We start from the raw sequence: 14,842 nt of genomic DNA, 5'->3' as shown, positions 1-14,842 counted from the left end.
AAAATTGTTATAAAGACCCCAAAACAAGCAGTAGTTTTACATACTTGGACAGCTGCTTCTCAGCATCCGCACACAGTTCCAACAGCCCCATCAGCACAGCAGACACATCCATATAAGGTTCCCATACAGTAAATCCTCGTCCAATCAGATCAATAGCAGTCCTGCGGATTGTGCTGTGCGAAGGAAGTTTGGCGCTTGGAGGCTGCAGCAGAAGAAATGTCAATGCCTTACCTGTAATAAAAGCACATTCAATTATCAGTCGTACAAAAAACCACACTTGATTTGAGACAGTGTGAGGCAATGTTTGTTTGCCTTTACTATTGTGTTTTAAAATACAAATGCACATTTTTTTGTATGTCACATTTTTTTGCTTTTATTGGCTAACACCATAAAGAATGCAAAGTTTGAGCCTGAGCCATGTGGGCTGATGTAGAAAATAATGGACAAAGCAAGCAGATTACAGAACATTTCGCATAGGTGCTTCAAAGATAGTGTTCCATAGTCGTTGAGGCGGAGACACAATATGATGTGACATGTGAGCACACCATCCGCAGTCGGCTTCTCAATTCACACACCTCAGATTCGATCAAACTTCTGTGGAACCCCTCTTGCTTTAAACACCAACTTTTCTTGAGCGGCACAGGAATCCATGCACCGGATCCCCTCAGGTATAGCTGGTGCCTGCTCATCTCTACAGTGTCTGGCCAGATCTCGTTTGGCTTCCAAGTATGATGTTGCCAGTAGCACCTGGATTGCCCTGGAATTCCTCACAGAGTCTATTATCCCCAATAATGCTATACAAATGCAACTTTAATCAAATATTGAGGATGGCGTGAAAGACACAGACTACATTCATAACTTGGGTAAGTGCCAGTTCTTACCAGAGTTTTCCTAAGGGATCCAATTGCATGTACTACACCAAAAGCCACAAACAGCAACACCTCAGGATGACATCTGCATTTTTTTTGTTTACCTGTACCTCTCTATGGAGAAAATGCCTGTAGTTGAGGGGAAATAAATCCTAAACTACAATTAGAGAAATGGTAATGGGTGGCTGAACTGCTTCAAAGCAAAACACCGTTTTGGATCAAGGAGGAACCTACAAAGCGAAACAAGCAAATAAGGGGAAGGCAAATGATTGGAATGTTGCTAAAATGGATAAAACAGACATTGATGAAAATAAATATTTTAGAAAGTAATGTTTACTTTTCTGTGAAATCATTGATAGCCAGACTCAGAAAATAAATACATTTGTTTGATGGATCAGAAACCGAGGAGTAGTGTAGTCCTGCATAATATCTAGAGCATCAAAGAAACACAAAGCTACCAAAGGTGATAAATTATGACACAAATAAAAAAACATAAGGAACTAGAATAATAAAACCTTAAAGCACCTTAAAAAGAAAACCTTATTCCATTACAAGCACTAGAAACAATTACCCTTTCTCATCAAAGACAAACAAAAGACGATGTGTGTTAGACGGGGACCCTGAGGGTCGGCCGGATACCGAGGGAGAGATCCCCGAGGGGGACCGTCTCCGGCGATCGTACAGACAAGTACCCTCCCTCCCCACAAACAGGCACCACACCAAGTCGAGTTCAAGGCTTTATATAAGGTTCTTAAGGCAAGGATATCAGCGATACAGGATAACTTGGACCCGGGGGTCCTCTCACTTCTAGTCTCTGTAGGGAAAGGGGGTAGCGGGACAGTCTTAGTACCGGATCGGTACAGGTGGTGGTAAAAGGCGAGCTCACAATCCTCGAGCTGGAGGGTCTGTGGATCGGGCCGCGGCAGCGCCAGCAGGCCAAGGTGATAGTCTCATAAAGCAGAGGGCCGCGGCAGCGCCAGCAGGCCAAGATGGTTTCACGAGGCAGAGGGCCGCGGCAGCGCCAGCAGGCCAAGACGATGGTTTCACGAGGCAGAGGGCCGCGGCAGCGCCAGCAGGCCAAGACGATGGTTTCACGAGGCAGAGGGCCGCGGCAGCGCCAGCAGGCCAAGACGATGGTTTCACGAGGCAGAGGGCCGCGGCAGCGCCAGCAGGCCAAGTCACGGATGAGTTCTTCTCGGGTCTCTCGACTCCAGGATACAACTGCCTTCCTGGTCTGGTCCTGCCCCAGTTATAGGTCTGGTCCCCTTTGATGTCCGGACCCTCGCGCCTGGGGGCCGGGAGGTCCGGGATGAGGGAGTCCAGACACCCAGCAGGGGGGTGGAGCCAGCGCCCAGGCGGCCTGGGGTGATCGACACCTGGCGGAGGAGAGCCGTTGACGATTCCTTCTCCCATTGACTCGCCAAGTGGTCACTCTGCCTCCTGGGGGGAGGTTGGTGCCTCGATGTCGGGCCCGGCCGGGCCCAGGGTGAGGGTCGAGTTGAGGCCACGCGGCCTCGTGCTGCAGTGCCCCAAGATGGCGGCCGGGTCGATGTCGTGGGGTAGTTGGTGACCCGGGCCAGCTGGGTCCGGAGCTGGTGTCTTGTAGTGGAGGGATTGCAGGGTACTTCGGGTGGTCGTTGGTGGACTCTGGCTGGGGATGCAGGGAGAGCCAGGGTCCTGGTCCCATTGCGGGGAGGGGGTACAGCTCGAACATGCGGCCTGTCCAACATGCGTCCCCCCCAGCTGAAGGCGGGGAGAGTCAGCCATCTTCCTGGGGACTCTCCTCGCTGAGGCGGAAAAAGCGTGACAGGCCGTCGGCGTTGGCGTGGTCCTGGCCTGGACGATGTTCCACCGTGAAGTCCATCCCCTGCAGGGAGATGGACCAGCGCAACAGCTTCGGGTTCTCCCCCCGCATTTGCATCAGCCATTGCAGGGGTCGGTGGTCTGTTTGCACCCGGAAGTGGGTGCCGAAGAGGTATGGCCGGAGCTTCTTGAGTGCCCAGACTACGGCGAAGGCCTCCCTCTCAATGGTGCTCCAGCGCTGTTCTCGGGGCAAGAGGCGTCTGCTGATGAAGACCACCGGATGGTCGACCCCTTCGGCGTTGAGTTGGGAGAGGACGGCCCCCACACCATGATCGGAGGCGTCCGTCTGCACAATGAATTCCCGGCTGTAGTCGGGAGCCTGGAGCACGGGGGCCGTGCACATGGCGGTCTTTAGCTTCTCGAAGGCTGATTGGCAGCCCGGGGTCCAGTTGACGGTTTTGGGGCTCTTTTTGGAGGTGAGCTCTGTGAGGGGCCCCACGATGCTGCCATAGTCCTTCACGAACCGCCGGTAGTATCCGGTGAGCCCCAGGAAGGCCCGGACCTCCGTTTGGCTCGTAGGGGGTTGCCAGGCCTGGATGGCAGCAATCTTGAGTTGGAGAGGGGCCACCAGCCCGCTTCCCACTTGGTGTCCCAGGTAGGTCACGGACCCTTGGCCAACTTGGCACTTGCTGGCCTTGATGGTAAACCCGGCTTGCTGGAGGGCGAGTAGAACCTCCCGCAGGTGGCGGAGGTGGTCGGTCCACTGGTGGCTGTACACAGCAATGTCGTCCAGGTAGGCGGCGCTGAAGTCTTCCAGGCCCGCCAGTACCTGGTTTACCAGCCGTTGGAATGTTGCCGGCGCGTTTTTCATGCCGAAGGGCATGACTTTAAAGTGGTAGTGCCCGTCTGGGGTAGAGAAGGCGGATCGTTCTTGGGCCCTAGGGGTGAGGCCGATCTGCCAGTAGCCCCCTGTTAAGTCGAAGATGCTCAGGTAGCGGGCGGCCCCCATCCGGTCAATTAGCTCGTCTGCCCGGGGGATGGGATGAGCGTCGGTCCGGGTAACTGCATTCAGCCCTCGATAGTCCACGCAGAACCGGAGCTCAGGGGCAACGCCCGGGGCAGCTGCCTTGGGAACCAGGACGACTGGGCTCGCCCAGGGACTGTCTGAGGGTTCGATCACTCCTAGGGTCAGCATCTTGGACACCTCGGTCTGGATGCAGGCTCGTACCCGGTCTGGTACGCGGTATGCTCGGTGTCGAATAGGAGGGCTGTCCCCGGTGTCCACATCGTGGAGGCACCAGGGGGTGACTCCGGTGGTGAGGGAGAACAGGGAGGCGAACTGCCTCAGGAGCGTTTGGCAGTCTTGGCGTTGCTCCGGGGACAGGGCCTCGGAGAGCTGGACCCCTTCCACTGAGCCATCCTGCTCGAAGGCCCTCAGTAAGTCCGGAAGGGGTTCGGAGTCTTCTTCTGTCCCAGTATCGGTAGCCATTAGGAGGCTGAGTTCGGATCGCACAAAATGGGGTTTGAGCCTGTTGGCATGGAGGACCCGTAGGGGGTTCCGGGCAGTCTCCATGTCGATTAAATAGGTGACGGGCCCCTTGCGTTCGATTACCTTGAAGGGCCCGGACCATCTGTCTTGGAGGGCACAGGGCTCAACCGGGGACATCACCCAGACCTGTTGTCCAGGTTCGAACTCAATGGAGGACGTGTGCTGATCGTACCACCTCTTCATGTCCTCCTGACTGGCCTCGAGGTTGGCTTTGGCGGTGTCTCGGAACCGCCGGGTCTGGTTGCGGAGAGCCAGGAGATACCGGTAGATGTCCGGGGGAGTTTTCTGGGGAGGCTGCTCCCAACCTTCCTTGACTAGGCTGAGGGGGCCCCGGACGGGGTGTCCGTACAGTAGTTCAAAGGGGCTGAAGCCGAGGGACTTCTGCGGGACCTCCCGATAGGCAAACAGGAGGCATGGCAGCAGTACGTCCCACTGGCGTCGAAGGGGTTCTTCTAGACCCATAATCATCCCCTTGAGGGTGCGGTTGAATCTCTCGACCAGTACGTTTCCTTGCGGGTGATAGGGGGTCGTGAATTTGTAGGTGACCCCGCATTGCTGCCAGAGGGACTTCATATATCTGGAGATAAAGTTCGTGCCCCTGTCACTGACGACCTCCCGGGGGAATCCCACCCGGGAGAAGATCCCCATCAGGGCCCGGCCCACCACGGGGGCCGTCACAGTCCGAAGAGGGATGGCCTCGGGATAGCGGGTGGCGTGGTCTACCAGGACCAGGATGAACCGGTGTCCTTGGGCTGTTCGAGGGTCGAGGGGCCCCACAATGTCTATTCCCACTCGTTCAAACGGGGTGGTGACGACAGGAAAGGGTTGTAATGGTGCTTTGATTTTTCGGCCACTTTTTCCGCTGGCCTGGCAGGTGGGGCAGGCCTTGCAGTGGTTGGTGACATCCTTCCGCATGTGGGGCCAGAAAAAATGGGTCACCAGGCGGTCGTAGGTTTTATCCTGCCCCAGGTGTCCGGCAAGGGGGACATCGTGGGCTAAGTTCAGGAGGAAGTCTCGGAAGCGAAGGGGCACCACCAGCACCCGACTGGCCCCTAGTTCTGCAATTTTCTGCTCGCTGTAGAGCAGGTCTTGGTCCCAGTAGATCCAGTGGGCCCCCGAGGTATCCCCGGTGCTCTGGGCCAGGGCTTGCTGCCGGAGTCCTTCGAGAGAAGGACAGGTTTGTTGCTCGGCCCGGAATTGTTCCTGCGTGGGGCCTCCCTCCTGCCGCCATTGTGCCAGGTCAGGGACGTCCCGAAGCTGGTCGGGTCCTTCTTCGGTTTGGGTCAAGGGAATGGCTTCTGGGGCGGCCTCCTCTGGGATGAGCGCGGGAGGAGGTTCTGGCCACTCGGGCTCTTCTGGGCTGGGGACCGCGCGGGCGGTCATGGACCGGGTCGTGACGCAGACCCATTCGGGGAGGCCAAGCATCCCCAGGTGCTCCCTCCGTTCGACAGCTGCCCAGGGAGAGCTTTCAAGGTCGTTTCCTAGGAGGCAGTCCACGGGGGCATCATCGCGGACAGTTACTTTTAACATCCCTGTTACTCCTCCCCACTCGAAGGGGACGCAGGCCATGTGGCATAGGCTTTCGGAGTTGTCGGCTGATCGAACAGGGCAAAGAATGTTCGGCAAGATTTGGTCTGGAGTGACGAGGTGGCGTCGGACCGCCGTTACACTGGCCCCGGTGTCGCGGAGGGCTTCCGCCCGGCGGCCATTGATGTTGACCCATTGACCGTACTTCTGTGTGTTGGCGGGAAGGGGGGCCCGCGGAATCATGTCTCTCTCCCCTAAGCAGACCAGTGCCATGGCGGCGGGTGCCCATTCAGAGGGATCGGTCTCGTACTCCTCTTGGTCTTCCGGGATTATTTCTTCCCCTAGGGCCGCCGCTGCAACTTGGCGGGGAGGAGTGTTCGGATTCTTTGGGCAGTTGGGATCACTGGCGTAGTGGCCGGGTCGCTGGCACCTGTGGCACGTAATGTTGGCCCGGAAACCGGCCCGGACGGCAGGGCTTCCCCGGCCAACCGGGGTCGAGGGGTTTCTGGGGGGTGACGAGGGGCCGGGGTCTCTCCCCCGACCCTGACTTCCTCCTCCCCCTCGGGGGCGATACGATCTGGATACTTCGCTGGGTGCGCTCCGGCCAACTCGGGTGCTTTCCCACCGGTCGGCTTCGGCGGCGAGTTGTCGAGGGTCGGTTAGCTTGCTGTCCAGGAGGTGTTGCCGGAGCTCCACGAAGCAGTTGTTCGACAGGTGTTCCCATACGATAAGGTCAAAGAGTTGGTCGTAGGTGGTTACTTTGTTGCCCTTGATCCACCCCTCGAAGGCTCGGCTAAAAAAGTTCACGTACTCCACCCAAGTTGTACCCGGAATCCGTTTGCAGTCGCGGAACCGTTGGCGGTACATCTCAGGTGTGAGCCCGTATCGAGTGAGGAGGGCGGCCTTCATGTGGTCGTAGGAGGTCATCAGCTGGTCCGGGAGTTGCAGCAGGGCGTCCCGCCCTTCGTTGACAAACCTCCCCCATAATCCGGCTCCCCAATCGCTTCGGGGAATCCGGTGGGAGGTCATTGCCACCTCATAGGCTTTAAACCACTGCTGGATATCATCGTTCTTGTGGTATTCCCGGATGACATCTTTGGGGATGTGAACCTTGGGTTCGGTCGAGGCAGACGGGGTCGGTCGTTCGGGGAGCCCGAGGTCTTTATTCTGTTTCTGAATCTCCAGTGCTTTGAGATTGCGCTCATGTTCGTATTCTAGTCTCTTTTCCTCTAGCTCCCTCTGTCTTTGCTTGTCTTCCCGCTCTTCCCTGAGTCGTAAGTGTTCCAGGGTTATTTTTTGTTCTGCCAGCTTGAGTTCCCCATCCAAGCGAAGTCGGGCAAGTTCTAATTCGTGGAGTCTGGTTTTTTCTCTTTCTCGGATCTCTTCCAGGGAGAGATCCGTTCTTTCTTTAGTTGGTGCGGGGCTCGTTTCGGTTGTTTGTGTTCGGGGTACGGCCGTACCCGTTTCTGCCCAAGCTTCTAGGGCTCGTTTGAAGTCTTCCTTTGTGCTAAGACCTGTGGTTGGAAGTCCAAGTTCTATGCAATATTGCTTCAGTTCCCGGTGGTTGTAGTCTTCCAATTTTTCCATCTGAAATTTTTCCGTTGTTCCGCTCTCTATTGACATGGTTGTTGTGTGTGGTGGGGCGAGTGACTTTCTGTACGATTATGCGTAGGTTCGGATCCCGTCGCTGGCCACCAATGTTAGACGGGGACCCTGAGGGTCGGCCGGATACCGAGGGAGAGATCCCCGAGGGGGACCGTCTCCGGCGATCGTACAGACAAGTACCCTCCCTCCCCACAAACAGGCACCACACCAAGTCGAGTTCAAGGCTTTATATAAGGTTCTTAAGGCAAGGATATCAGCGATACAGGATAACTTGGACCCGGGGGTCCTCTCACTTCTAGTCTCTGTAGGGAAAGGGGGTAGCGGGACAGTCTTAGTACCGGATCGGTACAGGTGGTGGTAAAAGGCGAGCTCACAATCCTCGAGCTGGAGGGTCTGTGGATCGGGCCGCGGCAGCGCCAGCAGGCCAAGGTGATAGTCTCATAAAGCAGAGGGCCGCGGCAGCGCCAGCAGGCCAAGATGGTTTCACGAGGCAGAGGGCCGCGGCAGCGCCAGCAGGCCAAGACGATGGTTTCACGAGGCAGAGGGCCGCGGCAGCGCCAGCAGGCCAAGACGATGGTTTCACGAGGCAGAGGGCCGCGGCAGCGCCAGCAGGCCAAGACGATGGTTTCACGAGGCAGAGGGCCGCGGCAGCGCCAGCAGGCCAAGACGATGGTTTCACGAGGCAGAGGGCCGCGGCAGCGCCAGCAGGCCAAGTCACGGATGAGTTCTTCTCGGGTCTCTCGACTCCAGGATACAACTGCCTTCCTGGTCTGGTCCTGCCCCAGTTATAGGTCTGGTCCCCTTTGATGTCCGGACCCTCGCGCCTGGGGGCCGGGAGGTCCGGGATGAGGGAGTCCAGACACCCAGCAGGGGGGTGGAGCCAGCGCCCAGGCGGCCTGGGGTGATCGACACCTGGCGGAGGAGAGCCGTTGACGATTCCTTCTCCCATTGACTCGCCAAGTGGTCACTCTGCCTCCTGGGGGGAGGTTGGTGCCTCGATGTCGGGCCCGGCCGGGCCCAGGGTGAGGGTCGAGTTGAGGCCACGCGGCCTCGTGCTGCAGTGCCCCAAGATGGCGGCCGGGTCGATGTCGTGGGGTAGTTGGTGACCCGGGCCAGCTGGGTCCGGAGCTGGTGTCTTGTAGTGGAGGGATTGCAGGGTACTTCGGGTGGTCGTTGGTGGACTCTGGCTGGGGATGCAGGGAGAGCCAGGGTCCTGGTCCCATTGCGGGGAGGGGGTACAGCTCGAACATGCGGCCTGTCCAACAATGTGGATATCTGGAACCATTATGAGGATCTAGAGGTTAAAGAGAAGTAAGCTTCGGATACCATTTAAACATTTAATTTAGACAGATTTATATTTTTATTTTTTGTTGTATGATGTTATATTCACTCAAAAGTAGAATAGAAGAAATATTTCAGCAGCAATGGCAAACTTTCTTAAAAAGCTACAGCCAAGCATGCGAAGATGGTAGTCGTCTGATTCTTAAGTTCCACACGGCTTTTTCCATATGACTGACCTCCAGCCTCTCGAGCAGTGACCTGGACTGCAGGAGTACTAAGAAGCCTTGGTGTGAGGTGAGGGAGCTGGGCGATTCCTGCTGCCTCGTTCTGTAGTAAAGCCACGCTATTTAAGATGGCAGCGCTGCATATTTGAGGCTTCAAACATGAACAGTGGCTGAGGCCACGGTGGGGGCAGTATCGGACCCCTCGAATCCGCGGTGCAGCAGCGGATTGAGTTCGGCAGCTCTGGTGATGCATTGCCCCTGAGTAGCAAAGTCAAGGTAACATTATTTATTAAATAGAAAATATAATTTCTCTCTCTTTTGCCTCTGAAATAATATTTGAATAGAAGGCTCATGAACGAGTAAAATTGGTAGTGCCGAACAGGGATGGTAAGGATAAAGCACTAAAACATACTGCAGAAAACAGTTTCTGGGGAGACGTTCGGCCATAAAAGTGATTATCCCCTATTCCATAATCGAACAGTATGGAAAGAATGTACAGAACACTCATCTGCGGGTATGCACATTCATTAATGAAATATTTTTTATATAAAACTATTTTTTTGTCCTCACATGGTTAATGGGGCATTGAGAAACAAATTAAAAATAGGAATCAAGAGGAACAGACGTTAGAGGATAAACAGCGGTGTCGGAGTAACTTTCCGTACAACAGTATTTGGAAACCATCCAAGCATGCCTGCAGAGAGACAGCCAGAGCCATAAATTCGTCCATAACGTCTGAAGAATCCAGGCTGCAGTTTATAAGTCGTCCCTCACCAACTCAAAGACTGACATTTTCATGAATGATTACAATGGCTATCTCTGCTAATCCCCACAATGCACGGGATATACCTATCCAATAAGCATCTGCTGCTTACAGTGGGCAGGGCCAGTATGCCTGACGTGAATAGTGTTGGCTCCTTACATGCGGGTTGTTTGGAGTGCCAGTGTGGACAATCACTCAGTTGGTGCTTGAAGATGCAGGATTTGCAGACCATGGGGTTGTGGTTTGGCCCAGACTTCACATACAGATGTTGTGAGGGTCCACAAAATTTCCACATGGTTTAAACTCTGAGACCCTAGGAGGTAACATAATTAGACCTAGTTACTGCAGAAAATCGCAAAGAATGTATGTTAATTGACACAAAAGAAGGGGTGGTGGTGGCTAGCCGCCGATCATGGCGGCCGCTGCTTAGGAGAGCTCCGGAGCCCAGGGACAGTTATCCTGACTAATCACCGTGTGCCGGGCCCATCGACCAGTGCTGCACGACCAGAGTGGAGGACAGACAATAAATAACACGCCCTGGCGCTGGGAAGCTGTGGCGCCAACGCTGCACATTGAAAATCATAACACGGCCTTCCCACCGGCCACCCACTATGTAGGAGTGGAGGCGGAGACCTGCGTGCCGCTGTGGCTGTCCCGTGTTGCCTGTGCTGAGCCCTGAGGAGCAGCCTAGACGCCCCCTGCCGTCGCTCAGTGGGTCCCTGCTGCTCCTTGACTACTGAGGGGCATGCTTGAAGTGTCGCCGGCAGTCCCCGGGTGCTCTGATCCCTGAGGTGCACGTGCGAAGCAGCTCCTATCGCCCAGTGTGCTGGCGGCGGATCCCAAGCGGAGGATACTGAAGGAGGAGAGACCACAGCAGCAGTCGCACACTGCAGGCACCCCTGGTGAGTTCTGCGCTGAGCCTTGACAGGCCGAGTGGCCGTGGCGCTTGCTCTACTTGGAAGCCTCATCGTTCCCCATCTCGCTGCAGACAGGGTGAGGAGTGCGTTACAGGCCCCGAGCCCGAACAATACCCTTTCGGAGCAGGAGCGGCCGGGAACACATAAGAGGCTCACCCTGTGTGCGGGGAATCCAGTAGCCAGTCTCTACTCTCCCTACATGTCCCCCCTCAACAAGAAGCAGAGGGGGACCCGGGGGGGAGGGGGTGAATGAGAACATGATGGATGGTGCACACGCCATGGATCAAGGTGCGGCCTACGCGGCGGCAGCGATAGCTGTTAGCGTTAACTGAGGCCGGGTGCACGCAGCGCTGAAGAGGCCGGGGTGTCGCAGATAGAACATCGAGGGTACAACAGGAAGAGCTGCCTCAATCGTTGTGTGAACGTCTTGTGCCCCCTCAGACCCAATGTAGAGTTGCTGCAAGGTCTACAGGCAGAGCGGTCTACCCGGAGGGTGGGGTCATTGTGCCCGCCTGCGCAGGCTGCCCTGGAAACAGAATGGCTATTGGGCAGACCTATCACCCCCTTTCCCTTCCACCCCATGGTACACATGAGGGACACGCATTCTCAACAGTGAAGACCAGCGGCAGGTCCGCGGAAACACCGCTTACAGTATGTGGAACACACTGGGTGACCAGCTGCAGTCCTGACAACAGGTCTCGGAGACACTGGATCTCACTGGAAGTCGTCTCTTATAAGCGTACACACCTGGTGCACCGCCAAAACGTGTGTTCGCGGTGTGGCGCCCTTACGATACTGTGAGTTCCATACCGGGGCAATTACAGGGGAGACGGCTATATTGCTTTGCCACCACCTGTACTGAACCTGCTACGGTGTGCCTCGCACATAAGGCAGCCAGCCCCAGTTACACTGCAGGATGGCAGATATACCCTGTGTGACATGGGGCGCCCAAAAGCCAAGCTTCAGGAGGCGCCAGCCACTAGATCGCAATGCACAGATGACTAGGAGATCAATACAAACCCACAATCACTTACCTGTGTGCCACCCACGAACGAAATGGAAGGCCAGGACAAACTGGACCTGATATTGTGCGAAGTCAGGGAATCTAGAAGGGCGATAGAGCAACAACTTGGCACATTAATGACTGGCTTTTCCCTGTTCAAAGCAGGCCATGTCAAGCTGGAACTACAGTAAAAGATAACAGCTCAGCACTGGAAGAACTACTGCCTCAACATAAAGGACAAACGCTGCAAATCCATACGCTAAAGAGGCAAGTCACAGACCTCTTGGACAGGGTTGAAGATGCAGAGGGCAGAGCCAGAAGGAATAATATACGCGTAATTGGGCTCCCGGAACGAAGCGAGAGGTCGAACGCCACCGCCTTCATGGAACGCTGGTTCCACACGCATGTAGCCCCTGTTGGTCTATCAGATTTTTTCTGCATCCAAAGGGCTCACAGAATCCCTACTGGGCAACCGAAGGTGGGAGATCCGCTGAGGCCACTCATCGTCAGGGAACTAAATTACAGGGATCGAGATGTCCTCCTCCAGAAAAGCACGTGAGCGGTCCCAGATCCAATTCGAGAAGATGGGGAGGAGTTATGTTATGTGTACTTATAAAGCGCAAGGCTGCCCCAGCAATGGGGCGTTTCATCGCGGAGACAGACAGGTGCCAACAGGAAGGATTATAGCTAAAGGTAAGAAAAAGGCCAGGTTTTAGGAGTGGATCGAAGTCATGGATCCAGACCCACTATCTCGGTAGACCGCACGGATGTCGACCAACAGCCCCAAATGATCACATGGCCGACTATCACGTACACAAATGCTCCTGCTAACTCATCACTCCCTGGCCCTACTCAAGAGTAGGTGCAGAGAAGCAAGGACTTGGCGCTGGCGGCCGCGACTACATTCAGACACAAGGTTATCCAAAGGGTCTCAATCTTCGGAGGGCAACACAGTGCAAAAACAGCTTGACAGTGTTTCCCACAGAAACACCACAAACTGCAGACGATCTGCTGGGCCCATGAAATCGATTATCCAGCACATACCAAAGGCAAGGGGCTTGATGGCGCTGGCACGAGAACTCCAGGACACGCATATCCTTTTTTATTCACTGTGATAGGATAATGATAAAATTATTAGCTCTGGCTCGGATGAGCTGTTACATGTGATTGTTTTTACATGATTGGCGTGGAAGCTAGTCCCCTACTTGCGAATGCTAGAGTTTGCTGTATCAAAGTTCAATGTGTTTTGTTTTTGGTTCAGCTTTGTTTAGTTCCCAAACAGGGCCGTGTATTAACGTTTAAATGGGAATTTATGGGCTCTGGCAGGCAACAGTTAACATGTCTTGTTCGGGGTTGGTATGACCCAGATGACATCATCACATTTAACATGCATTACACAAGCTAGACAAGTATAACTTAATCAAGTGGAATGTCCGGGGCCTGAGCTCAGTGCAGAAAAGACACAGGGTACATGCACAATTACTGCGACAGCAGGCACACATTGTCTTTCTTCAGGAATCACATCTGATGGACACAGAAGCGAAAGAAATGGAGGGTCAGATCTTTACTACTAATTACTTGGCCTTTGCTAGGGGAGTGACAATATGGGTTAGATACGGCGTCCCGTTTGTAATGCTGGATAAGAGGATAGATGCGTAGGGCAGTTACATATTTTTACGTGGCACACTGGACGGAGTGCCCAAAGAGTTGGGGTCTATATACGCTCCACATTTTGATTAAAACAAACATTTCTTGGGACCAAACACAATACTGGCAGGCTGAGAGTCATCCCCATGGATCTACGAGGAGATTGCAACGCAGTTATGGATATTGGGCTTGACTGGTCACATCCACCTCTCCATGGGACGTTGGCTAGTAAACAAGTGGCAGCACTACGCAGTTGGGTGGAGGGGTGGTTCCTTTGTGATGTGTGGAGAGAACACAATCAAATGACCAAAGAATACTCCTTTTACTCCCCGATGCACCAGTTGCATACCAGGATTGATAGAATCCTATGCTCTCTCTCTCCATAGCAGATCAGGTCACTCACACCACACATTTACCAAAAACGTTCTCAGATCACAACCCACTGGATATTTCCCTTAGTTGGGGGCAGGATACCCACCCCGTTGCCCACGTGGATGCTCTGGCCCCAACTATTGGAGGACACAGTGCTCCGCAGTATGCTGTCAAAAACACTAACCCATTACATCTCTGAAAATAGAAACACTGCATCCACAATTCTGATTGAATGGGACGCATTAAAGGAATATCAATATATATATCGCTCCCATGCGGGTATGCTGGAAGGAAATCTAAACAAGCCATCAGGGGAATACGCTCACAGGTGGCTTACTGGACCATGTTGCCTCTCTCGGCAATGGGTCAAGTGGCAGTGTTTAAGATGGTGATGCTACCACGGCTTTATTATTTTATAAATTTGCCAATTATAGTACCCCCAATCATTTTTAATAAGCTCAACACCATACTAACAGACCTCATTTGGGGTACGGGTCGTCGCAGAGTGAGCCATAAGAAATTACAAATAGACACGAGGAGAGGGCACCTGGGCGTGCCGGACTTCCAGGCCTAAATATTATGCGGGCCAACTGCAGTAGCTGTCCTACTGGACGGCGGGGCGCAAATTGCATGAGATCAGCTTCACTAATAGAAACATTGAACAAGGACAGCTATACGCAATGTTCACGCCACAATGTAAAATCCACATGACAGTACCGCCTTTATTGCACGCCGCACTGACATGCTGGAAGAAAGCTCTGAAATACACGTCTAGTTGCAGCCCTTACGCAGGTAACATCCCGTTAGTGGTGGATCCCACTTTTGAGCGGTAGACTCGGACCGTGGCTAGATGCAGGGGCGAGTACAATTGGGGCACTCTCTAGCGGGGAGACCCTGATGGACCACAATAATTTCGTACAGGAAAGGGGGGCACAAAACACATTGTATATGGTTCAGACTGCGCTACTGCAATATGTTAAGAAACACTGGTCTCCACACCGGAAAGAACCCAAGATGCACAAATTAGTTAAATCACTATTATATGGGGCAGGGTAGCCACCTTATCAAATGGCTATATTTGAGCATCCGGGCACACGTTAAACTGCCGTGGGATGCCCTTCAGGCTCAATGGGTGGCGGAAGTGGGCAGAGAACTCATGGATAGGGAATGGATGGATTTCCTGGAGCACCCCACTAAGGGGTCCAGTAATGCCAAGTTTAAGTTCATACAATATATGGTCCTGCACAGAGCTTACTTAACACCACGCCGCTTACAGAAGATG

General features: G+C 54.2%; 1 protein-coding gene across 3 annotated transcripts in view; it reads right to left on the bottom strand.

Annotated features, from left to right (window-relative positions):
* Window positions 1-14,842, bottom strand: part of WDR7 (WD repeat domain 7) — a 1,349,682-nt gene that overhangs the window by 392,617 nt on the left and 942,223 nt on the right. For all 3 annotated transcript variants that reach the window (XM_078674853.1, XM_078674855.1, XM_078674854.1), the window contains one exon: window positions 45-231. In XM_078674853.1, coding sequence (XP_078530979.1) covers window positions 45-231 — 187 coding nt within the window. The remainder of the gene's footprint in view (window positions 1-44; window positions 232-14,842) is intronic.

The sequence above is a fragment of the Lissotriton helveticus genome, chromosome 2_1 (assembly GCF_964261635.1).
Source record: "Lissotriton helveticus chromosome 2_1, aLisHel1.1, whole genome shotgun sequence".
Classification (NCBI taxonomy): domain Eukaryota; kingdom Metazoa; phylum Chordata; class Amphibia; order Caudata; family Salamandridae; genus Lissotriton; species Lissotriton helveticus.
The sequence above is the reverse complement of the archived record's forward strand: the minus strand, read 5'-3'. Positions and strand labels throughout refer to the sequence as shown.